Below are 26,312 nucleotides of genomic sequence, written 5' to 3'. Positions count from 1 at the left end.
TCCCCCCTACCCTTTTATTTATTTTTTATTAATTTAATACCACAGGGATCCCAACTTGTGTTCATGCAGTTCTCCAGTACTGCCCTGCCTCTCTGGTCTCTTCTGTAACCAAATGTCCCTCAGCAGAGCGATGGTCACAGTAGGACTAAATGCTCGATCCTGATTTAAAGTGACGGTTTTATGTAGGAAGTACGGTAGAAAGTCTTGTCATTTCATAAACATGAAGATAGTCTCTAGACATTCCTAGACTCATCCCTCTGCTTGGAATGTGAATGTTTATTTGCAATGGCTGTCAACATCGAAGCTAATCCTTCTTCCTCCACAGAGCTCAACTCTATGTATGACTATGTCAGACAGAGGAGCTGAGAAGACAGAAGGAATCTGACTCGGGTCAGGGTGGCACTGGGTCACAGAGCACTGGAGCCATCCCTGAAGATAAAGGTGATGCTGGATCACAACACATCTGTTTTGATGGATGGAGCTGGGCACTTTCCTTTTCTGTGACCTAAATACCCTGCAGGCCCATATTTAGCTCTGCCTGGAGGCGGCTGCCTTGCTGAACTCTTTCCTGGCTCTTGCTGGAAAGTGCTTCCTGAATCTCCTTATCCCACAGACTGTGCCACCTTCTTCCAATCCCACCACTGGCCCACACTCATCTGGCAATGCATCTGGGGTGTTCAACGCCCAGGCACAAGTGGTGCCTCCCTCCCCACATGTTCTGATCCATAATCACCCTAGGAAAGCCAGCTTCGAACAGGACACTACTGAGAGGCAGCCTGCCTTGAGCTCTGTGTAGCTCTTTACATGGGGCAAACATGAGGTGCCGTAGCCATGGTTACAGGCATGCAATGTACTGCCCTGTCTCGAGCTTGTTCTTCCTTTTCAAACAGGAATCCTGAGCTATCTTCCCCAAATTTTAAGTCCTTTAAATATCTCAGAAATGAAGTGGTGTATAGACTAGCAACACCAAGTCTTGCCACACATCTGGGAGGGCTAGTGTTCGCTCAGTGGAAGATCCAAGTCCCTTGATACTTACTGGTCAGGGAGACCATTTTACAGAGAAATTTCATGGTTAGCAGTCATGCTGAGTGAGCACTGGGCAGGAACACTGATAAGGCAGGGATAAAGCTATGGGCCAACCTTGCTTATGACTAGAGGAAATCAGATTATAGTTACACCAAGATAAGTTTTCTTTTAAGATTTATTTACTTACGAGTATGTGCTTTCAGAGGCCAGAGCAGGATGTGTGTGTGATTCCCTGGAGTAAGAGGCATTTGCGAGTTGCCTGACTAAGATGAATTTTTAAAGGCTCAGACTGAACAAAACCTGAACGTCTGAAAACATGTACTTCTGACTTGGCCATGGAGTATCAGGCATTCTCAGGTTGGCTGGAGAGGAAATGGTTTTAATCAAAGCAGAATGTAATTTGGTAGTACCCATCAAAACTCAAAATGCATCTGACACAGCAATTCCACTCCTAGAAATTAATTTTTCAAGCTATGTTCATGCATGGAAATACATTTAGAAACCACCATTTATTATCTGAAGGAAGGAATGATAAGAAGCCACTGTCGTGGTCACCGCTCTATTGCTGTAAGGAGACACTATGACCGTGACAACTCTTATAAAAAGTCATTCAATTGGGGCTGGCTTTCAGGTTCAGAAGTTTAGGTCATTATCATGATGGGGGGCATGTCAGCACATGGTCAGACCTGGTAGCTAAGAGTTCTACATCCGGACCCACAAGAAGCAAGAAGAGAGAGACACTGGTGTGAGCATTTGAACCTCCTCAGCTCACCTCCAGATAAGGCCATACCTCTTAACTCCTGGCATTAGGGAGTAGAGGTTACTCCCTAGTGACCAAGCTTGAATCTATGCGCCACTGATTCATTCCCATGCGGGCTGTTCCTATCCAAACCACCACAGGCACTCAAGTGCTCGACAACAGGGAGCTGTCTAATCAGTGAGGAATGCCTAAAGCCAGGAGGGTTAGGAACATGACAAGGGAGGCTCCGTGGTGACAGACTGGCATGCGAGTGAAAGGTGCCAAGTGAGGGGCACGTGTGTCATGGGCTAGCGGTTACACAAAGTGGGCAGAGAGGACACGGCAGCTTGGAGCTGCTGAATCTGGAACAAATGTGTGATAGAAACGTCTGTCTCCAGTGGCAACTGAAGGGCGGGTGCCGGCCAGGGATAGAGACAGGTGGAACTTTGGGTTGCCTGCTTTCTGTTTTTCTAAAGCAAACCATCAGTACAAACAGACCCCTTTCTGCTGTTAAAAGTTAAAATTACTCATGCATGGAAATGAGATTGGGGTGAAATACACTCAAATCTGAGTCCTTGGCTCAGGAAGTAGCAGATATTTGTTTTCTTTTCTTTTTCCATCTTCCAAATTAATAATTTTACTTATGGATTTGTATAATAATAATCTAATAAAAAATTTTAAGTAAAGAAAACAACAGACCTTCAGTTCCATTGATGTGGAGTGTGAGCCAGCTGATTAGAGCTGGGCTGGCTGCTCCTTCCCCACCCTCATTCCACCTGGGATCTTAGTCCGCAGGATCATGCCCCTACACTCAGGCGGTCTTCCCTACTTCCTTAGCTAATCTTCCTTGGAAATGCCCTCACAAACACACCCACAGATGCGCCACACTAATGCCCCAAAGCTTACTAATCTAATCAAGTTGTCTATCATATTTTTCTTAACCATTAGAGTAACAGACTCAGTTTTCAGTCAGGTACATTATCAACAGACTAAGAGACCATCCTCCAGCTTGCTATATAGCTGGGGGTAGCTGTATTTCCAGTTTCTGGGTAGAGACATAAGCAGAAGGATCCCATGGGACTTTTAGAAACATGTCTTTCAAAATGGAATCATGTCCTTGTCTTCGACTTCTCTGGTCTGCTTCATGGAACACAGGGATATTCCTAAGGCCATAGAGCAGAGACAGGAGGAACTAGTTTCTATAGTCAGGGCTGCTATAACTGTGACACAGACAGTCTGGCAAGGACCAGCCTCTTCACACGAGAAATAAACCTTGGACATCTGAGTAATTAGTCTCCAGATTACTGCTACTTGCAACTGAATGAAATGCTGATACAAAGCATGAGGGGAATAAGAATAAAGGGCCATCCCTTCCTTTGAACAGCTAATAGTTATTTGCTTGCTTGGTTTATATTAAACTAAACTAGCTATATAAAACAGCTTCAACCAGAACAACAGAGAAATACATATAGGCTGCATATTAAGAGAGAGAAGCTGGGCTGTAGCAGAACTCACGAGGCAGAGGCAGGTAGATCTCTGAGTTTGAGGTTAGCATGGTCTACAGAGAGAGTTCCAGGACAGCCAGACAGAAACCCTGTCTCAAAAAAGAGAGAGATAGAGAGGCATACTCCATGACCTATACAAAACAACATGACCTATATCTATACAACCTAAGGTTGATGCCATCCATAGCGAAGATCAATGGTTTGGGGGAGGGTCAGACCCTGGTCAGAGTGGTTCTGAGCCCAAGCAGAAGCACTGTACTGTGCTCCTCTCCCCAAGACAGGTTGTACTAGGAGTGATAGGATTGTTCTCAGTACTGTAGAGACACTAACAGAGATTGGGGATTGATAGGAAGCACAGAGGGTTTAGAGAAAGTACAGATGCTCATAGACGGATGGCTCTCCCCTCTCTCTTCTATCCTTGGTCTCCTTCCTGCTCTCCGGTGAGGCTAAGCACTAGCTGTGCTTGCCAGTTGGCCTGGGCTCTCTTGGAGCAAGGATTTGAAGGGTGCGCACCATCTTCATTCTTGAGTCTTTGTAATTGCCATGTATTACTGGGAAGCTCAAAAATCTTTCTTACTTATTTATTTTTTATTTTATTTATTTAAACAAATAAAGCACCATGCACTTCTCAGCCAAGGGCCAACAGAAAGTGGGCAATTACTTAGAATGTGGAAATTCGTATAATTAAAATTACAAGATAGCTAAGACATCACACAAATCCAGAGAGTCACATATACACCTTTCTCTCCTGTCTGACACACTCGTATGACACGAATCTCTTACACTTTTTTTGGCTGCAACCTCTCAGATTCTATTCTCATATGACAATACTTTGTCTCTTTAAGATGTGACAATTACTGAGCTGTAAGCCCTTTCTCCTGTACGCAGCTGTGGAAGGCTGGCCTGTGACCCTGGCAGCTACGCTTGTGCTTTGCCAGCTGAGCCCGACTCTGCCATAGGAATGACAGAAGGGTCTGGCAAAGCAGCGGAGACCAGCAGGGACCTGCTCCACCTTGGGGTCCTACTAATGCTAATAGCTTCTCTCACCTTTAGGTTGACTTCCAGACTTTTGTTGTGGATCCAACAAATTACCTTTCCAGTATAAGCCATTTGTTGTGTTCTCCTTTTTTCCATTTTTATTTATAACCAAAGCATAGTGAATAATTGAAGTATTTGTTATTTTAAAAATAAACTCATAAGCTTTGCCACATAAATAACGGATAGGGAAATTCTCAAATTGTCTAGGAAAACAATGGACAAAGAAGAACTAAGGCTTGCGCGGGCGAAGAACCATGATTTTGGGAGGAAAGCGGTACTTGTCCTTCACCTGCCTAGAAAGCCACCCAATGAGGGCACGCTGATGAGAACCTGCCCCTCCCCTAGCCACCTAGGTGATTTCACGTCTCTGGACTAAGCAGCTTGGACTGTTGTGGTTCCCTTTGTGAAGCACCATGTGCTTGCTTCTCAGGCAAGGGCCAGCAGAAGGTGACAGGCAGGGCATCTCTGGAGTGCCACCCACATTGTTTTTGAGGTGTTACACAGAGTTACGGAGGGCAGAGCAGCTGTGTGGTCTGCTCTAGTGCCAAGCAGGTCCTCACTTGTCAACTTCTGTCTCAACTACCAGGAGCTCTGGGGTGCGGTGGCTCTGTGCTTGGCAATCCCTCACCTATGTCCCACAAGGGAGTGGTTTCAGGATTTCCAGGGCATTGCAGCCCTGTGCCGGAGACTGTGTTTTCAGCTGATGGCAGGTCGAAGAGAAAGGGGGCAGGATGCGCAGAAAGATGTCACAGGCGTGGCATGAGAACGCAGCGCTCACTGACTAGAGTTGTCCATATTTACAGAAAATGTGGTCTCGCTTGTTCCCAGGAGGAAGAAGATTGGGTTTAGGAGCACAGCACTGTCTCAGCTGTGAGCACATTAAGGACGAGATGAAGCAGTAATTTCCCTGTTTCCTCACTTGTCTGTGTGGGCAGAGGATTATTAAACCCTTTGTGCCCTCTGCATAGGAATTTGACTTCTGCTTAACTTTCCAGCTCTGTTACCCTGGCAACCTGATAAAGAAAGAATGTCAAACTAGGAGACAGGCAAGACTACTAATGGCAAGAATGACCCCTGCATGGTGCACTGCTGTAGACTGGAGGAACTACAGATATTTGATAGACAGCTAGAATTTTGGGTTTCTCCAAGTCTGACGACGCTCGATAATTGGGAGTGTCCCTTTGAGGCATGCTGGAACTACAGAGTTGTGGCTGAGAAATCACCTCCTACAGGGTATGAGGGTTCCGAGCCAAGGGAAACCTCAACACCAAGTCAAACAGTTCCCCGTCACCGTGTGGACTGCGCCACACCTCATGGTGCTCACAAGGACTGTCCCAGGGAAGTAAAATGACCACTACTTCTCTGACTGTTTTCTGGTTCTGGGCAGGCTGGCACCAGGGTGGCTGTAACCACAGGGCTAGCTCTGCTGTTAGGCCCAGAATACACAATACCCACGTGATGATTAGAGGCTTATGAAGATACCTTCATTTATAAAAAATATCAGATGGGAAAAAGAACACTTTGGCTTGAAATATTAGTATATCTGCCTTTATACCAATTCTGGGGAATAAATATAAATATGCTTATAATGAATACAAATATATAAAAATGAAAATTTTATATATATATATATATATATATATATATATATATATAAAATAAAAAGTAAGTGTAAAAATTGGGATCAGTTTTCTCCCCAATGGATGAATTCCCCTCTCCCAGCAGATTATCAATTGGGGTGGGACTTTGTATCTCTTGCAGTATGTTTTCAAGAACAAACTGGTCTTAAAAATATTATACTCAAAGAAAGAATGAAAAACAAAACACTAGTGTGGGTAAACAAATACTAGTGTGTGTCTCTCGGTAGCTCTGTGTGGAGATAAGGTGTGGCTGTGTCTGGAAGCTGGAGCCTAGCTCCAGCGGAAAGGGACCGGGTGCACAGCTTTTCTGACATTAAATATTACTGTCTAACTCCGGTGCCTTAGGGATTGGGTATCTGCTGCCAAGGAGACCTGAACTGGTGCCCAGTCTCAACCCATCAAGGGTTGGCTGCTGACTTTGCTCTGCTGGCTGGTGCTGGGGGAGCTGGAAGTCCTTGGTTCTGCCTCTGAAGAAGCATGCTTCTCTCTTCTACACATGACTTCACGCACCAGCACCTTAGAAAAACTGGCCTCATGGAGGGTGTTCAGCTTGTTCCCACCCAACACGGCACAGGGAAACATCTGTTCTGAAATGCTGGTGGCTCTATGAGATAAGTCCCTGCTTATTTATATTGCTTTTTGTGAGACTATGATCTTTCTCTCCTTTCATCTTTTTAAAGGAAATGGTTTTTTTTGAAGATAAAGTGTTTCAATCCATCCATCCATCCATCCATCCATCCATCCATCCATCTTTCCTTATATCCAGAAACAAACTGTTCCTTAAAACACTAAATGCAGTTTTCCAAGTTCAATATGAAGAAATGAAAGCCAAACTTACTAAAGAATTCCCTTGAATTCACACTCCAGTTAGAAGAATCTTTGAGACAATGCCAAGCTTCCTGGTCCTTAGTTTAGCTCTGTTTGGTGCCAATTATCCCCCTGCCCCCTGCCCATAAGGAATTGAGCAGGTCTGGTTTTGGGTAGACATTAATACAATTAGGGGAGAGAACAGAGGTTGGCTTAGCATATGGGCAGCTGTTGGCCAAAGCTGGGGAGTGCTGACAAAAGAGATGGGCCCAACGACTGCTCAGAGAGCCTTATTTCCCTGGGCATGAGATGAATCAAGCTTCCGTGGGCATCGAGGCTCTAGACTTTCTTATTCAGCTGCCAGGGGCATGGAAGAAGGCCCACATGTGTGCTGCATTGGCTTCAGCACCTCTGTCCTGAAGACTTGTGCACCAACAACTGTCATAATTCTGGAGCCAGATGACACTTGACTGGAAGCCCTATGAGCTCCGTGCCCTGGAGACATGGCTAATATCCTCCTGATGAGGCATATGGCACATCAAACACTGTACCACAGGGGAAGGAACCTGGGCCACATGCAGTGAAAAATGGGGGGGGGGGGGAATAATGAAAACCCAGGCCCAGGCACTGGGGGCCTTAGGATTCCAGATTACAGAGATAATCCCTAAACCCAACCTTATCACATAAGCAGACGTCAGTAGTAGCTCTCCTCATGGAGGGCCATGGTCCTGTCCTGTGCAGGCTGGTGTTAGCGGTCTATGGCTGGGGAGCTGGTGTGTCCCTTAGGTGGCAGACAGATAATGTCATAGGCCCATGTTGCTTTTAGAGACCCATGACAAAGGCCTTAGTGTTTTTTGTTGTTGTCCTTGTTTTATTTTTTGTTCTGGTTTTGCTTTGTTTTGCAACAGGAGGAAAAAAAAGAGCTTACAGCTCATTTTTGACCTAAAAATGGTGCCTTACTGCTTATGTGTCCGGGGCTATCATATGAGTTGCACTGGCAGTAATTCTCCAAATTCTCAGGGCATCTTTGTGAGAGAATGTCCTTCTTCAGAGGAGGAATTGGCCACGGAGAGGTAAAGTGATGTGTCTGACCTCACAGTGAGGAAGAGGCATCGCTGGGCCATGAACCCAGGCACTGGCATCTACGCAGCTGCCTGCCTATCAACCCAGAAGGGGCAAGTGCAAGCAATGCCCACAGGTCCACAGGGAGCAGAAGAGCTGCTTCTAGAAGGTCATGTGCTATGTTCTTCCTGTCAGGATCTTCAGCGACAGCCTCCTTGTCCCCATTCCCCCACGTCCTGAGTGGATCACTTCTGGATGTCCAGTTCAGTCTTCCTCTGCCCCTTCCAGAGATTGGATCATTTCTTTTATCAATCACGTTCCTCTTCCAAAGAGAGGCACACTGCCTGCACTCTGTATATGCACCACACCTGACCTCGGGGAAGCGGGCAAAGATGACGTCAAAAGTGCTCCAGTGCCAGCGGGGAAACAAGAACCTCAGAGAATGAGCATGCGTCATTCGAGCCAGAAAGAAGGCACGGGGAAGGAGCCTGGTGCTGCAGGACTTCAAGACTCCGGGCAGAGAGGCCAGAGCACAGTGCAGGGTGGATGGTGACAGGAAACCAGGGCAAGACCAGGGTTCGTCCTGTCCTAGTTGTGCTGGGACATCTCAGCTAGATTCTGTGAGGTGATAACATGTTCCTGCTAGAAAGCACACATTTTCCCTGAAGCTATGGACCAAAGACCAAACTGGAAGAAGCAACAGGTAGAAATCTGCCTAATGTGGCAGCAGCTTCCTGCTGCTGTGAAAAATACCTGAGGGAAGTCAACCTACGGGAGGGAAACGTGAGTTTGACACACACTTTCTGAGGGCAGTGGCTGTTGTCTGGGTAGTGGTGAGTCGGCTCATTATGCCAGATGTGTGTGGTGGCAGAGAAGCTTACTTTTTGGTTGCCAGGAAGTGGGGTGGGGCGGGGGTGCATGGCATTATATATCTTTCACGGGCACTCTCCCTCCTTCAGTGAGACCTCATCCCTAAAGCTTTCACCTCGCAGTAGCACCATCAGGAGAGGACCAAGTCTACAGCACAAGTGTGTTTAGGGCCATTGAAGGCCAAACCATAAGCCCAGCCAAGTACTATCTTCACGGCCAGCACAGCTCGCCTCAGGTTCTAGTCTACACACTTTCCCACTTACCTAACTTGTATTCGGATACCGCCTCTGACCTGAGTCACACTATGCATCACACTGAAGATGCACCCCACAAATGTTTAGTGAACACCCCTATGCATAAGCTGCCTCTAGACCCTGAGGATGTGACCATGGATGAAACACATCAGAATCTTTTGCTCTCATGGCACCCACAGCTGTCGCTATAAAATTCTTAAACAACTTGGAAAACCAAAAACTGATGAAATGGTCGGTAATCCTGTCTAAAGGGTTTCCTTCAGGTAAACAGAGGAGGATAATGTCTCAGAAAGGTGAAGGGTCTTGCCCAATGTCACACAATGCCTCGCCCTCCAGTCTCTTCCTACAGCCCACAAATCTGTTTATTACATTTCCCCCTAAACTTCTAAAGATATACTAAACATATACTCTTTATCTTATGTTATAGCTTTTACAAAATTAGAATAATGTTTACAGAGAGAGCCATGTTTTTTTCTCCCCCAAACCTGGGGTTCCCCAAGAAGAAGAGGCTGAGGAAAGAATTCAAAGGCAGCTGCGTGCAGCAACCTGCCTGTTGCACTTATTTCTCTTTCTGCGGCTATGGTGCATTTCACTCCGTTACATTACTAATAATGTCATCTTCACAGTGTGCACTCAGGACCCATTTCACTCCGTTACATTACTAATAATGTCATCTTCACAGTGTGCACTCAGGACCCACGCGCCCCCAGCTGTCACTCGCCAGTGCTGGGGAGTTCTACTGCACGTGCTGATGTCACCGGCTTACTATGAGGGCAAGTGTACGCAACATTGGAAGACTGCATTCCCGGAAGTCATGACTGCAGGATAGAGCCCCGAGGCCTGGAGAAATGACAGCATTGATGGTGGCGGGACAGAGTCTGTGTCCTTATCATACCCATGATTCATAGCTAATGTGTGTTTATGTGAAGTTGGCCAAATCAGTGCCCTGTGATGGTTATAAAATGGAAAAGACCTCATTTTTTTTTTGTGGTTTATTTTCTCTGCCAACTATTGTAGCCATTTCCCTTCTGACATTCTCTGGGTTAGATCTTTTCGTCATATATTATCAGTCTCTGCATGTCTTTTGGACCCGGTCCATAACAGAGTATCTAGAATTGCTGATTCTTTTTTTTTCTCATTTTTTTATTAAAGATTTCCATCTCCTCCCCTCCTCCTCCCCCTTCCCTCCCCTCCCTTCCACTCATACCCCCACTCCCTCCCTCTCCAGGTCAAAGAGCCATCAGGGTTCCCTTCACTATGTTAAGTCCAAGGTCCTCCCAGCTCCCCCTAAGTCCAGGAAGGTGAGCAACCAAGCTGACAAGGCTCACAGTGAGCCCGTCCATGCTGAAGAGTCCAAGCCCATTGCCGTTGTCCTTGGTTTCTCAATCCTCCTCCACCGTCAGCCACATTCAAAGAGTCTGGTTTGGTAGCCTGTTCCATCAGTCCCATTCCAACTGGACTTGGTGGTCTCCCATTAGTTCTGTCCCACTGTCTCATTCTTTTTGAACTGATAAAACTACACATTTGGTGATCTGAGTGACAAGTTCTATATTCTGTGGTGGTGATGTGCCCAGATTTTTTTTTAAAGGATGGGAAATTCTGCAAGTGCCAAACTCTGTGGTCTTGATATCTTGGTGGGTGATTTCGGATGGCTCTCAGCATCTTTAGTCAATACTTTAAGAACTTCGCTGAGAACCAAGGTACACAGAATGCTGGCTACAAAGACTGCCACCTGCCATGGCTGCTAAGTGTATGTGGCAAAGCCCTCCCTTTGGAACTCAGGCCAATGCTTCTCTGGCCGCCATGCTGTGGAAAGCAAGGGGGAGACCAAGGCCAGGAGTGCTCAAGTGTCAGCTACTGTAGGAACACACAGGAGGCAGCACTGAGATTCTGTGGGGTTGTCATGGCAACGACAACAGCTCACCTCTACACGCACTTAAACAGCTACCACCCTGAGAAACACTCCTCACGGCCACAGTCTCCTACTGTGGCACATGGAACTCACCAATGGTAAGAAGATTTCACCAGAGACATTGTGGGGAAGCGGAGGAGAAGATTCCCACAGCCATACCCAGTGATCTTTCCCATCAGAAACACTTGTTCTTCCATGGAGTGCATGTTTGCCACTGGGATCCTTAGATCTGACTCTCAGGCTCCAGAGCACCGGGCATCTTGATTCCGTGTACTTCCCTTGGGAATTCCTGCATGTCTCCCACTCAGGGCTTCGCAGATTCCTCCCTATCCCCCCAAATCTTGGATTGTTATACGTCTTTCTACTCAATGGTGAGTCAAACCATTCTTTGTAGGTTCCCCTTAGAAAGCTGCAGGGCATTTTACTAACAACCGTTTCCCTTGTCCCAAATGTCCTGTCCTGTCCACAGTCAGTCAAACCCTTGCTTTCCTCTGATTGCTATAATACTGGTGAGCTGCTGGAGCTCGGGAACTGGGACCATGTGAAGCCAGTCCCTCCTCTGGAACCAACAACAGCAGGACCCAGAGGAAAAACCTTGCCTCAGGCTATCGTCTACAGCGGAGACAGGCCCACAGCTATAAACAGGCATGATTTCCAATCCAGTTTCACCAGTTACATTAAGTCTAGGGTACAAATGAATTGAGAGGCTTTCAGACTTAGTGGAGCCCCAAAGGGTCCATTAAAAGGGAACTTGGGAGTCCATCTAGAATGCTGGGTTGAGGGGAACCTTCCCTGTGGCTATGGCCTCTGCGTCCCAAAACACAGCTGCAGACAGGTTCTGAGATCACGAACACTCACCTGATGGGTATGATTTCCAGGAACATACACAGACTTAAACTGTCTCATGAGAGTCCTAGCTCTGGCAATCTCCTGGAGAGATGTGAAGACATCATTCACAGCATTTTGGGATTTGGGAAATGTCAGGTTAATTGCAGAGTCACAGCCTGAAACAGTCCAGAGATATTTTCGTAAGTGAGCAAATCCTTGAATTAAGTTTGCTTCATGACATCTTGAGCTCAATATAACAGTCTGGAATGCCTTCAACCCTAGTTTGCTCTTGCTGTTCACGAACATGAATAATGAGACACGATGAGCGTGAACACTTTTGACAGAAGTGGGCTTCGGAATCGCCTGGCACCACAGCCACTGGCATCAGTCACGAGACTGCAGAGGCTTCACGGAGGACAGGCACCCGAGGGGCTTGGATTCCCAGACATTGGAAACCAAGGGGAACATAAGGAAAATGGACGAGAGCACTGTGATGAAACCTTCGTCTGGATGCCACTGACAGTTTCCAGAAGGTCTGACAGCAAGATGGAGAAAGGTAACAGAGCCACACCAAGAGTGGAACTAGCTGGGGCAGGCAAGTTCAAAGTGGTTGAATGTGCTAAACCAGGTGCTGGGACCCTTTAAAGGGGAGCAGCCTAAGCTAATAAAACACAAGGTGGCAATTGCACTTGCTGATGACTACTCTGCTGTTCTGTATTCACTCAGAAGAGAAGTAATCAAGGATAAGACAGAAGTTAACAAAATGAGATACACTGAGAACATTCATCCTCAGTTCACAGATACACCAGATGGGTCAACTCGTCCCCTCCCATGTGACCCCTGGGAGGTCAAGGGTATAATTTCTCCCCTTTGGAACGTAAGGACATTGAGATGCAGGTTTAGGTTCTCCTGTGACTAGGCATTGCCATGGCCTTGCTATGTCCACTCAGTCATCCAGCCCTGTGTGCTCTGCTGTCCAGCTGAACACGGGCCTGCCCGCCTGTCCGCCCTCCCGCCTGCCCACCGGCCTGCCCGCCGGCCTACCTGCCTGTCTCTGTCTCTATCTTGTCCTGTCTATTGGGTCTTCACATGGAGAGGTTAGCAGCGTTGGGCGCTATATATTCACAGAAACAACCCCTGTTTTCTCTTCCCCCATAGGGATAATTCTGAGTGATGGCCTCCACTGCATTCTGAGGGGGCTCAGCAGGCCTGAGTCCCAGCTGCCCCTCAAGAACTTGTTCATTAATGTTGTCTTCCTTTCTTCACCAGAGTGGTCAATGTTCAGACACAGGCAGCCCAGTTCATACCCTGACTCCGTCTGTAGCTTTATTGACATGTAATTCACATACCATGCAATTCTCCACTTAAAGTGTCCACAGCCCCATAGATTTCTGTATACTCACAGATTCACACAACCATTAGCCAGCAGTCAAGTTCTGAACAGCCATCTCACCCCAACAGGTAACCCTAATCTGTCATAAGATACTCCTGATTCTTCCCCTTGAATCCACCAGCCTGCCTTCTGACCCAATGGATTCACTGACAGGACATTTCATATAAACAGACTATAGAATGCCCGGCTTTTGAGGTTGACTTCCTGATCTGCCTTGTTTTCAGGGCTCATTCAGGCTGTGGTGCACACCACCCTTTATCACTTCTTTTAACTGCATGGTTACAGTGCATTCTACTGTATCAGTGCACGACATTCCATGTGTCTGCACAGGTATCCAGAACACCCACGGTAGGAAACTTTAGAGAGAAAATAGTTTCTCGGTTGGCAGGCCTTTGGGATGTCTCTGTGTCTCAGTTAACATGCTAATGCTGGTACTTCTGCATGGACAAGCTTTGGTGTGGATATACACTTTCATTTCTCCTGCGTGTACTCACTGGCAGCTCTGTGTTAACCGTTTGAAGAACGCCAGATCCACAGTGTCCCAAATGACTCACTACTTGACACTCCCACCAAAACTCTTAAGAGGGTTTCAGTTTCTCTACATCTTTGTCTAATATCATTTTCTTGACCATAGCTATCCAAACGCCTGTGAAATAAGGAGATACCTGTCAATTTTGATAATCAAGGAAATTGTTTTGGGAAGGAAGAGGTGGAGTCAAATAAGCTCAAACTAAAAGAGGATGCATCTGGCATACACAGAAGCATCCAGAGGACCCCGGCTGCCCCATACAGAGAGGTGGTATGTGCGTGGATGAGCCCGTACTCTTCATTAGTATGTGACACTGTATGCAGTAACTCTTACGGGCAGGCAAAGTTTCCTGGTTTCCACAAATGTCTGACTTGTTGTCATTTAAAAAACAAATTGAATTGTGGCATAGTGGTTTGAATGAGAAATGTCCCCCATATGCTCGGGCATTTGGACCCGTGGTTCTCCGTTAGTGGCACTGCTTGGGGGAGAGATGGGACTTTCAGGGTAGAGCCTTGCTGGAGGAAGCATGTCACTGGGGTGGGGAGCTGTCTTGATAAAATGTGGTCAGCTAGCTCCCATTTCTGCCACCATGCCTGCCTGCTGTCAAACGCTTCCTGCCATTACAGACTCTATATCTCTTTGTAACCAGAAGCCAAAACAAACCCCTTCCTCCCTGAGTTGATTTCGGTCATGGTATTTTATCACAGCACAGACAAGTAACTAATACATATATTTTTACTAGTGTTGTTATATTAAAACACTAGAGGCTGGGTACCTTATAAAGGTAAAAAGTTTCCATGATAATCTTAGAGACTGAAAAGCTGAGATCTATTTGGCCTCTAGTGAGGAGTCTCTTGGTATTGTCACAGCATGGCATCATGATGAGGGGACAGATCACACTGTGAGACAAGAAGCAAGGGCACAGAGGCCAGCCTTATTCTTTACACAATTCACCCTTCTAAGAATTGTTTTTGCAGAATCAGAACTGATCCCTTCTGGGGAATGTCAGAGACCTGTTGGCCGTCCCATCTCACCTCTTTACGTTGTACCACCCTGTCATATCAGCACCCTGGGGGATGATCTTCCAGCACAGGAACCTTTGAGGACAACCCACACCTAACCTGTGCAGAGGTGAAGAACAGAGTGGGGAACCTCTCTGTGTTCAGTAGTGGGGGTGTAGAAGGAAGCTGATGGAGAGAATCCAAGACCTCACAAATCCTTGGAACAATCCCATGCCAAACCTTGTGGAAAGGGGAAACCTGTAGTTTTCTGAGATACATGCTTATAATTTCTTCTTGCATTCTGAAAAGGTTCAAAACTAGGAAAAGCTGGGCTGCAAAAGGCCAGAGTGTGGAATAGCCTCCCATCCTGGCTGCTATTTCCACTGAAGCTCAACTGAGACAACACAGCCTGTGCCTTATTATCAACAAAAGGAGGATGGCCAAGGGTGTGGCTTTGCATCACCAATGAGGGTTCTTTCTGTAAACTCATGTAAGGAAATTTGTCTGTCTGTCTGTCTGTCTGTCTGTCTGTCTGTCTGTCTGTCTGTCTATCTATCTATCTATCTATCATCTATCTATCATCTTCTAATTATCAGTTTAGATTATTACCTTGTCAAGAAACAAAGACATGAAAACAAGCAGAAACATCCTTAGTTCTAATACCACACAACATATTTTAATTCCTCTAAAAGACCAGTAGACTAATATTTTATGTAAAGTAACTTATTTTCTATAGAACAGAAAAAGTCATTCAGTTTTCCACATGGTCATTTGAATTTGGGGGAAGTATACAAAGAAACCATTAGGCAGAGTTTATTATGACATCATTACTAGACTGAAGATGATTTAGTGAAAAGTCTAGACTACTTGGGGAACTTGTGCATTATATATCAAAGTTAAGAAAGAAGCTGGGAACTCACATGGGTTAAGGTCAACTACAGAGCAGGCTGTATGATAGAAGTGTGTATGGGTTACTGTTCAACTCAACTCAAGTAACCCAGCTGAACAACAGAAACTGCTGGAAGGAAGGCAAAGGCCAAACTTTACTGATAAAGTAAAGATCTTTAAGAAGATGTATGTTCAAACGGCTCGTACAGGATAACATCTGTTCAAACTGCCAACCCTCTCCAACTTTCTTGTTTTCTTCAAAGCAAGTGTCCTGAGATGCACATGTTTTGGAGAGAGCAGCTGAAGGGGATTCACTTCTAATTGGTCTTTAACTGTTTTTCACAATTTACTTAAATTTCACTGTTTTACGTTGACTTACCCAAGTCATATAGTAAAACGTGCATATATAAAATCTTTCCAAAAAAGGTAAAACAAACAAGCCAGAATGGGATAAAACCAACAACAGAAAAAAGGAGCCTTTTATTTTATTTTTGTTATCATCATTATTATTATTATTTTTAGATCTGGTTGTATTGTAATGAAAGAGAGAGAAAGAAAGGATTTGGCAGAGTGGGGAAGTGGGGAGGGTCTTGGAGGAGTTAGGGAAGGGAAAACTAATCATAATATATTATATGAAAAACTGACTTTCAATTAAATTTTCAATTTTCAAAGTAAAAAAAAATTATTTCCAAATAAAAGTCTGTTGCTAAGTGTGGTGGCTACACTCATAATTTATGGCTTTAAATGGCTAAGGAAGGAGAATTGCAAATTCAAGACCAGCCTGAGCTACATAGCAACGTTCTGTCTCAAAAACCCAAACAAAAAAATAATAAAACAACAGAAAAAGAAACACAGATCAGAAATATCAGTGACTAACACACGATACCCCATTAATGTCCCTGGTAGAGACAGGGTTCGAGACGTCTTTTCAATGGCAGATCAGCAGTCCTGTAGACACCAGGATTCTCAGCATTCAAAGGGCACATCTAACAATTATTTTCTTTGCTACTTCATAACTGGGACTGGAATTTTGCTACTGTTGTGACTTATAATGTAATTATCGGTGTGTTCCACTGGTATTAGGTGATCTCTGTGAAAGGGATAGTAAACCACTAAAGGAAGTGTGGCCACAGGTTGAGAACTGCTGTTCTAGTCAGCACCCACACTAAGAAGTTCATGCGCATTAGCCATATGATCTCCACAGAAAGCCAGTGTGGTAACATGGTAGACATTATTACCATCCTCACTTGGTAGATGGAGCAAGGGAGCCACTGAAAAGTAATACAAGACCAGCCCAGCAACCAGTGGCAAAGCTAAGAGTTAAGCTCTTGCTGTCTCACTCCAAAGGTGGCTTACTCACCATGCATGATTCCATACATGTTAAGAGCATGTGCATACATGAAAAATTAAAAATACACTTAGCTCATCTTTATACTAAAGACCTTCTTTTTTAAAAAATAATTTGTTTACTTCTACTTCATTTGCATTAGTATTGTGCCTCCATGTGTGTCTGTGTGAGGGTGTCAGATCCTGGTGATAGAGGCAGTTGTTGGTTGCCATGTGGGTGCTGAGAATTGAACCCAAGTCCTCTGGAAGAGCACTCAGTGCTTTTAACTGCTGAGCCATCTCTTCAGCCCCCTAAAGACATTCTTTTACAATGAACGGTCTGGTAAATGCTTTTCTTACTGGGAAGAACTAGGACTGGGCTGGCTTGCAGTTACACCCAGGTCCTTTCTGGCCATGTAAGGTGTGAGTCTCTCCCAGGCTTGCTGCACAGTCTTCTTTGAATCTGTGCTCTGTTGCGTGCCATATTCAGTTATTTCTAACGCTCCCTGGACAGCCTGCTCCATTAAGCCAGCTCACTTGATAACAGTCTGTTTTTTTTTTAAGGCAACTCAAGTGTATGAATCCAGTCAATTTTCATTTAAGCCCCTTAGTTAAATAGATAATAAAGCAGAGGCAGATGCCAGCCTTTAGCGGAGCATGGCCCGTACACTCCAGAGCCCCGCCTTTTGATAAGGGAGGCTCCCAAATCCCTAGGGCACCACTGTGCTCTTCTAAAATGGGGGTGGCTCATGTCCTAGCGATACCTTTCTGCGGAGGGCTTGTGGGTCTCTTGGGCAGTGTCTAGTTACTCCCTGGAGTAACCACACAAAGCTCCTGTGTTGCCGCCCCTCCCACCCTTCTCATTTACTCAAAGTTCTTTACCTCAGCAATGGGAGACCAGTGGTTTCCATAGCTCTGAACCCTGGAGGGACGGCCCCTTTCAGCCATTACACTGTTCAAATGGAGGGAGGCTTGGATAGTTTAGTAGTCTCCAGGGATAGCTGAAATGGTTCCTCTCTCCTTGATTGGGGTGGCTGAATTCTCCCTAGTTTTCCCAGGGACAGGCTTGGAGCTCCCTGGCTCTTTATAAGCTCGTGGCTTTTCACATGCTTGTCCTTATTCCTTAAGCATTCAAGAAAGTGAAGCATCTCAGATAGGAGGTTGTGCCAGGCTTGGCTGGAGGTGAATGGCCCTTATGAAAACCCCTCAGCATACCCTTGCACACCTGTGTGCACATGCACTTGTGCTGATCAAACATACAGCATGGGTACTTCTGCAACTGGATATGCTGAAGAGGAGAAGGGGAATGGCTACAACTGGATTTGAAACGGCTCCTATTTACTGATACTATTCTCCTTAAAGGCCTAAAAATTCCCCAGGCCCTTGAAATCTATCTGGAAAATAATGGAGTCAAAAACTGACGTTCAGCCTGAGCAAAAGGCAGTTCTCTTCCAGGTCTAGACTGGTGTCCCCATCCTGTACTGCCTGGGAGTTTTGAACAGCCAGCCCGCCTTCTTGTTGCAGCCTAGCTCTCAGCAGGCTCCAAACAGCAGGGCTGCCTCTCGGAGGCATTAGAGGAGAGGTCATCTCAGGTCTGACACGGCCAAGGGGGTCAGACCACTGAGAGGTCATGACCTCCCTCATCCGTCCAGCAGGCTGACATTCCCTTTTCTTCCTTTAGAAATAACTGCTTTTTAACATGGAGTCTTTTCTTGGGGTTTTCACTATAATTCTTGGTAAATGAAAATAAAACTTAAAAATGAAAACCAAGGAAACTTTGAAAATGGGACGACATCTGAAATCTTCTAGAGTTGAACTGGACAAGACAACCGCCGAGGAGGGCAGTCCCACCTGAGCAGGTGAGGCAAGGCACAGCCCAAGTCCTCTCTCCAAGCCTGCTTAGTTAGGATGGACAGGAGAATGGAAATTGTTTACAACGGGAATCATGCAACCGGATTCCTCAAACACATATCAGTAGCCGTTCATCTATCCACCCAACCATCCACCCCCCAATACAAACATATACACATACATATCCACATCCATCCACCCAAATACAAATGTGTACACACATATATCAATATCCATCCACCCAAATACAAGTATAATCTCCACATCCATCCCCCCAATACAGATGTGTGCACACACACATCCATATCCAGCCACCCAAATACATACACTCAGATATTATACCCATATGCTAACCTACCCGCATAGACAAGTGTGATTTTGTGTGAATTAATCTAGCTGTTTGCACTCGCTGCTCTTTCAATGCCCTTTCTTTGGCCACCATCTGCTGCAGAGTTCTGTTCTCACAATCCGTTACGTCTTGCTAGGAATTCTGACTACCGTCTAGTCCACTTCAGTGGACCCATAAGTTAAAGAAGCCCACAGCACAGTCAGGGGGCAGAATTCTTGTGGATTTTAATGTCTTACTCCCCTGCCCAGACCTTTTGCAGTTGCATTGTTCCAACTTCAAAAGCACTGTTTAAGAGTGACTCATCTTTAGAGACCTTTGAAAGCATTCAATTAGGTTTGTCACTGAAGACAGGATTTTTTATTTATATTTCATCAGTATGTGAAAACTTTTAATTAAATATTGCAATTTAGTAACAAGTACAACTGACAGGAGTGGGCTTTAAAGACATGCATAGTCTGACTTTCCAGAAGGACACAGCGCCACCACAAACAGCAGCCCCGTGCAGACACATGGATGTGGTTTGAGAAAACACGGGGGTGGGGGAATGGAGTCTTGGCTTCTATTATATTTTATAAGGGATTAAAGAGTGTTAGTCATTCTGGTGATGGGGTCATATGGAAGCTGGTTAAGAATGTGAGAAATATATATATACACACATAAAGTCATGTACATATTTATAATACATATATATTTCAGAGGTTCTGCGTTTATACTGCCCAGGAGCGCTATCTGTATCATCAATCTCATGGTTAATGATTTAGGATGGCTTTAAAGTTCCTATATATAAAGTTGTGATCTGGGCTGTCAGGTTTCAGGCCTTGCAGGGCCACTTTTCTCCTTCATTGTCAAGTCCTGGAGCTACAGTGTGGCAGGAGACCCTGTATAAGTGTGGTGGCAATGGCATTATGTTCGTATGAGCAAATAAGGCTGCCCTAATAAAGTTCAAGCCAGAAATACAAATGTCCAGGTCACTAGGGGCTCAGAGGATAACTAGATAACCCCAAAGGCTGGCCTTCTAGAAGGCCTTCTGCAACCTCTCCCTCTGGCTCTGCTATACACCAAGCCAAAGTCCTCTATCACTGAACCTTGTCCATTGTCCTCAATCTCTTAGACCATTATTGGTACTCAAGTGACAGTGGAGGTCTGGAGACAAGCTCCCACAGGAGTAGGGATGATAAGCTGTCTTTTTTTCCCCTGCTGGTCTAGCATAGTGCCTGACTCAAAGAAGACAGACACCTCTTGAATAAATGAATGTGGAAGGCAGAGAGACTAGCGGGAACGTTTTGAATCAAACCAAACATGCCATAAAGCAACAGTACTGATTTTTTGGGCAGATGATAAATTGTCCCTGCAGGAAATTTCAAACAAAGAGCTCCAGCCTGGTTCTGAGCAACTGCAGGGTACCATGGGAGGTGGAACAACTCCCAAAAAAGTTACTGCAGAAGAGCAAATTCAGATGACGGGGAAATTCTGTTTGTGCAACATGAAAAACTAAACTACATTTCCCTTAAGTATATACATATATCTGACAAAAGTGTTTTAAAAAGAAGAGGGAATGGTAAATATGGATCTCAGAGAACTGGTTACCTCTGGAGAGGGTGAGGGTGGGGACGTGGGTGGTAAGCAAAGGAACAGGATAAAAGGGGCAGTGAGTACTTGTATTTAATTATGTTTTCTAGGACGACTTTATATATACATACACACAAACACTATATAATATGCATATTATATATCAATATATATCACATAAGCATTTATATGTACCAACTATCATCTTTAAAAGTACAACGAAAACCAGTTTGACTACCTTCTAAGCCTCCAGCAGATTCAGCTTTTAAAAATAGCTGATTAAAGGAATGAGTAGCAGCTGAAATCAGTTATTATCAGGCAGGTCTGGGATGCTGGGAGACAAGGGAAGACTGGTCTATTCAGATGAGAACATGGAATAGTTGCACATGGCTGCCCAGAATTCTTGTCTCAGTTTTGAGGCTCTTACCATATGGAAGGGAAGGACAACCAGTAGCAATATTTTGCAGAACTGAATATTTGAAAAAAATTTTTTTAGTGTGTATGTGTGTGTGTGCGTGCGTGTGCATGTGTGTGCGCGTGGTGTGTTCTCATGTGTGCACACCAAGAGCCAGAGGGAGTTGATCCTGGGTGCCGCTGTCATGCTCCACTTTAGATTCTGAGACAGGCTGTTCACTGAACTTGCACTGGCTACACTTGGTACATGGAGAGCCCCTAGGATCATCATGGCCCTGCCCATCCACCCCTGGGGTCCCAGGCAGAGGGCACTTTCATATGGGGATCCAAATACCAGGTCTTCAGACTCACACAGCAAGCACTTCAGCAGATGAGCCATCGGTCCAGACCTTACATCTTAGAGATAACTCCTTCTGGCAGAGCACAGAGTCAAACTGCCAGAGAGGCCCAGAAAGCAAATTTCCTATCCCATGTAGGCAGAGGGATTGGCACCCTGACTTCCATAATGCTTCTGGATATATCCAGGTCAGAGCAAAATAGAGAATTCTAGACTATCACAAAACAGTGAAGTAGCCTAAGCTGTTTCTAAACCTTGCCTCCAAGATGCCTCTGAGGAGTCTCTTAGAGCCGCTCTACTGAAGCCATAACTATGCCAAGCCAGTTATCAAGATTTTATGTGGCTGAATTAGGGAAGCTGTGAGAAACCCACAGATCATGTGATACAGCGCCATGCATACAACGTCACGTATTAGTTGTTAGATTGTGGAATCACCCAAAGGCGCTGCAAAGTGACCTGGAGCTCTCCACTCAGAGTGAGCGGAACATGGCAACGTTTGAGTCCATGTGTTCAAGGTGAGCATCAAGCTCACATGATCCATGTCACATGACCATCTGTCATGCTGGCACCACAGCAAACACAGGTCTCTTTCATAACATGCCGACTTGGCCCCTTTCCCAGTCATAGAAACTTTCTGTAAGTGGGAAAATGCCCACACACCTGCTGACCCCAGAGCTCATGACCACCAACTCTGACATCTCCACAAGCAGCTGGCACATGGGCTCCCACCAGCAATCCCAGCCAAGGATTCGTACTGGCAACTCTCACAGTGAGCCTTCCAAAGAGGTTGCTGGTTTTTATTGTGCTGAGTTAATTCTACTGAATTACAAACTTGCTGTTTCCACTCGATTAAGTCACCTTTCAAACTGGGTGGACATTCGTGGTGGCTCTGAAGAGCACCAAATGGTTTGCTGCCTCTCAGAGCTGACTTGGAGATGCTCCCTCCCTCTGGGTATTTCCCCAGCTGTAGTCAGGTGTAGGGAACTGGGGTGAGGCTGCATCTTCTTCACGAACACTATGACAACTCTGTTGGTTTCACCTTGTGCACTACTGTAGGGGGCCAAGGCCCGGAAAGGCCTCACCATAACCCGCCCATGAAGGAAGCACAGTTGGCAGTTCTGCATGGCAGCTTGCTTACTTCTTAGGGTTTCTGGGGGTGGGGTGGGGTGGGTGAGGTAGGATGTGTATAAAAATGAATAGTAAAGATAACCCCGGATGGACGTAAACCTGTGGATGGGGCTTTCCTACATGCGTTTCCTGGCTTGAAAAGAGCTTGCCGCTGCTGGACTGCAGAGAAAAGATGCTCTCAGCGCAGCTCACTTGAGCTGCAGGCCGTGGCAAATAGAGCGGTGGAAGCAAGTGAAAACCTTGGTATGAAAGTCAACACCGAGAAGACTCAGAGTCAACACATGGGAAGGGCGCACAAGGATGTTAACACTGTAATAAAAAATCAGAGCCTCAAGCAAACAGTCAATTTTGTCTACCTGGGAGGAAACCTCAGCTCAAAGGAGGGAACTATTTTAGACTTCAAGAGGCGGATAGGGGCAGCGAGGGCTGCATTCCAGGCACTAGGAAAGGTTTGGTCAGCGAGAGACATAATGACAACAGCAAAATTACAAGTACATGAGACAGTTGTCTCGAGCGGCCTTCTTTACAACTCCGAAACCTGGACAATGAAACTCTCCTCAGAACAGCAGCTGAATGTGTCTGAGATGGCATGTCTCAGGAGGATTCTGGGTGTCATATGAAGAGACAGCCTGTGTAACAATGTCATGAAGAAACATCTTCATCTACAGAAGGAAGTAAACTACAGAATACGACAATGGTGCTTGAGAGACTTTGGCCATGCTATGAGAATGAATGACGGCAGATACCTGAACATTCAAGCACTGCTTGAAGGAGTGCAGGGGATAAGGCGAAGAGGAAGGCCCCCAAAACGCTGGATAGACAGCATAAAGGAAGACTGTGGGACCTTGGGTATGACAATAACACTAGCATCTAGGACTGCCCAGGATAGCAACAACTGGAGAACCGCCATAAACGGGCTGCCCATGCATGCTCAAGCGTTGCCAGGGCATAGATGATGGTGATGATGATGATGGTGATGATGATGATGGCGATGATGGTGATGGTGATGATGGTGATGGTGATGATGATGATGGTGATGATGGTGATGGTGATGATGGTGATGATGGTGATGATGATGATGGTGATGATGGTGATGATGATGATGGTGATGATGATGATGGTGATGATGGTGATGGTGATGATGGTGATGATGATGATGGTGATGATGGTGATGGTGATGATGGTGATGGTGATGATGGTGATGATGGTGATGGTGATGATGGTGATGATGGTGATGATGATGATGATGATGGTGATGATGATGATGGTGATGATGATGATGATGATGGTGATGATGATGATGGTGATGATGATGATGATGATGATGGTGATGGTGATGATGGTGATGATGATGATGGTGATGATGGTGATGGTGATGATGGTGATGATGATGATGGTGATGATGGTGATGGTGATGATGGTGATGATGGTGATGATGATGATGATGATGGTGATGGTGATGATGGTGATGGTGATGATGCTCTCAGTGCAGCAGTTCAGAACCAGTGTTCCAGGCCAGCGGGTCAGAGGGTAAAAAAAAAAGAGAAGTCCAGAGGTTCCTTCCACAGATGGCTCCTTCCCTGATTAGCTCCAAGGGGATCCCACATGCCCTCCAGGGGTGGGGTGCCCTATGGCCACTGTCTTTGATGGGTCCTGAACCATGTTTCCCTCCATATCCTGTTCTTCCCTATTCTTCATCGCAGGCTACCCACAGGGGAATGTGTAGTGGGGCTTGATGGGTCTGACATGACAGAAGAGATGCCAGGATCCCCTTACCAGGAAGACAGCCGCAAGGCTTCCTGGGGTTGTGGCCATAAAGAGCTGTCAGAGCACTTTCTCCTCCATTCTGAACCTCAGCCTGCGCCCAAACTGTTTGCTGGTTTCAACAATGCTCTGAATTTCCCCCCAAGAGATAAGGCTGTACTTATTATAGAAATGGCAATGAACTAGTGTGGGAGGGAAGACTGGGGGGCTGGACAGTGCCCTGTCTAGCTGGGAGGTGCCCTGGGATACTGTTCTTATCTGGGTTTCACTGAATGCGTACTTGTCTTAGAGTAAAGCAGGTCCAATAGTTACATAACCCTGTACTGCAACTAACTGTTCGTTTGTAGAAAGGATGAAATCAGATGTTCAAAATGAGACATATTTAAAAGCCTTTCACAGGGATGTCTGGCCCTTCGGCCTCATGTTCTCACGGCCACTTAGAAGACTGCTTTGAAACTTTCTTTCCCATTGTGTTTCTTGACTCCAGAGTCGCTGGGCTCACTGACAGAAGGCTCTGTGAGCACGGGGTGGAGTGTGGGCTGGGAGGGGTATTAGTGCTTCCCACACCGTATTTGGGGGCAAGGAAAGGTGGTTAATAACCTGGAACCATCTTCTCGTCTATTTGAGAGAAGGGGAAGAATAGACGGGAAGATGGTTGGCTTAAAGTTTCTTTCAACCCTTTTGTTTCTTTAAAGAACAGAAGCGCAAATGGAGTTTATTTTTCTTCCAGTAGCAGACAGATCAAATGTGCCCAGGCCTCTGCGCTCCCCCCAACATGCACACAAATCACTCTCTGCCCCTCCCAGCCCCCTGCACCTGCTGTTGTAAATCTCCATTGACCTGAGCCAGCATCGCTATGCTTGAAATTTAAGCTTCTACTAAACGAGGCTTCTTATCTATTGCTTTTCTGTGCTTTATTCTGGAGGCAGTGTGGATTCATGTGTGGGTTGGTCAACCCTGATTCAGAGATGGGATGTGGGCCAGAAAGGCTGCTAATGGGCCTGGGGCAAGAAAGAGAAGGGTAAAAATAGCGCCCTGCTCCTATCCCTTTTTTGTGATGCAGGAGTGCCATGGTGGAGAGCAGAGGAATCCAGCAAGCCTTCGGGCAAGTGCCTGACTCCAAAGTCCAAAAATCCAGGTTCCAAGCATACTCTGATCTTGTTCCAAGGGGAGCTGGGATGTAGAAGGGGCAGGACATAGAAACTCCATTACAAAGGGAAAAACAATCAGCCCTGATGGGCCATTGATACCACTTGAATTCTCTTCACACACCAGCGCACAATTGCCTTCATTTCTGCAGACTCCATGCCTCCTTCCCAGGGAAACACCATTTCCAGAGCTGGGGACCAGGCTGAATGACACCCATGTGTCCCTAGCCCCTCTTCCCAGGTCACAAGGGTTCCATTGTGCACTCACAAAACTAGACTAGCCTTCTGAAAGCCAGGTATCCAGGAGGCCACCAATAAAATGATCATGAGCCTGAATACAAAACAGGTTGCTTGGGCATATACACACGTGTGTGTGTGTGTGTGTGTGTGCGCGCGCGCGCGCACATGTGTGTGAGTGGATGTGTGTTTATTTGGGGGGATGACACAAACAAGCAAACAAATAAACAAACCTGAAACCACCCTCCTTAGAGTGGATGGCTGTGGCTTTGGGGACCCACTTTTCCAAAAGCCTCCTGTTGGTGGTGAAAGGGGCTGATGCAGGCAAGAAGCTCTGGGGGTCAGAACAAGAGACACGTACCTCCAGAACCTCTGTGAAGCCCCACGAGCCGGCGAGAGCCCCGAGTGCTGACTGCCTGGCATGCTGCTCTCAGCTCACTGGACATCTCTGGTCAGAGGGGTTGGGGACCCAGATGGAAGTGGCAAGGACAGTCACATGATAGTCACACTTCAGAATCAGCCAAATATCTATTGCTAGGAGGACAGAATGAATGTTTATCTGTTGCTGATTAATAAAATGACAAAAGTAGGTTCCTGACCAGGACATACAGTAGATATACCAGTCTATGCTTACCAGGTATATGTGCATGTCATATGGAGGTATGTATGTATATAAGCATGGAATAACACAGCACAA

At 45.9% G+C, this 26,312-nt stretch overlaps 1 protein-coding gene across 1 annotated transcript in view; it reads right to left on the bottom strand.

Moving 5' to 3' along the window:
- The window catches only part of Scfd2 (sec1 family domain containing 2), a 326,524-nt gene that overhangs the window by 21,985 nt on the left and 278,227 nt on the right, over positions 1 to 26,312 (bottom strand). The window contains exon 6 of the mRNA XM_038331345.2: positions 11,712 to 11,857. Coding sequence (XP_038187273.1) covers positions 11,712 to 11,857 — 146 coding nt within the window. The remainder of the gene's footprint in view (positions 1 to 11,711; positions 11,858 to 26,312) is intronic.

This window comes from Arvicola amphibius, chromosome 1 (genome assembly GCF_903992535.2).
Source record: "Arvicola amphibius chromosome 1, mArvAmp1.2, whole genome shotgun sequence".
Taxonomy (NCBI): Eukaryota; Metazoa; Chordata; class Mammalia; order Rodentia; family Cricetidae; genus Arvicola; species Arvicola amphibius.
This window is presented reverse-complemented; position numbering and strand designations above follow the sequence as displayed.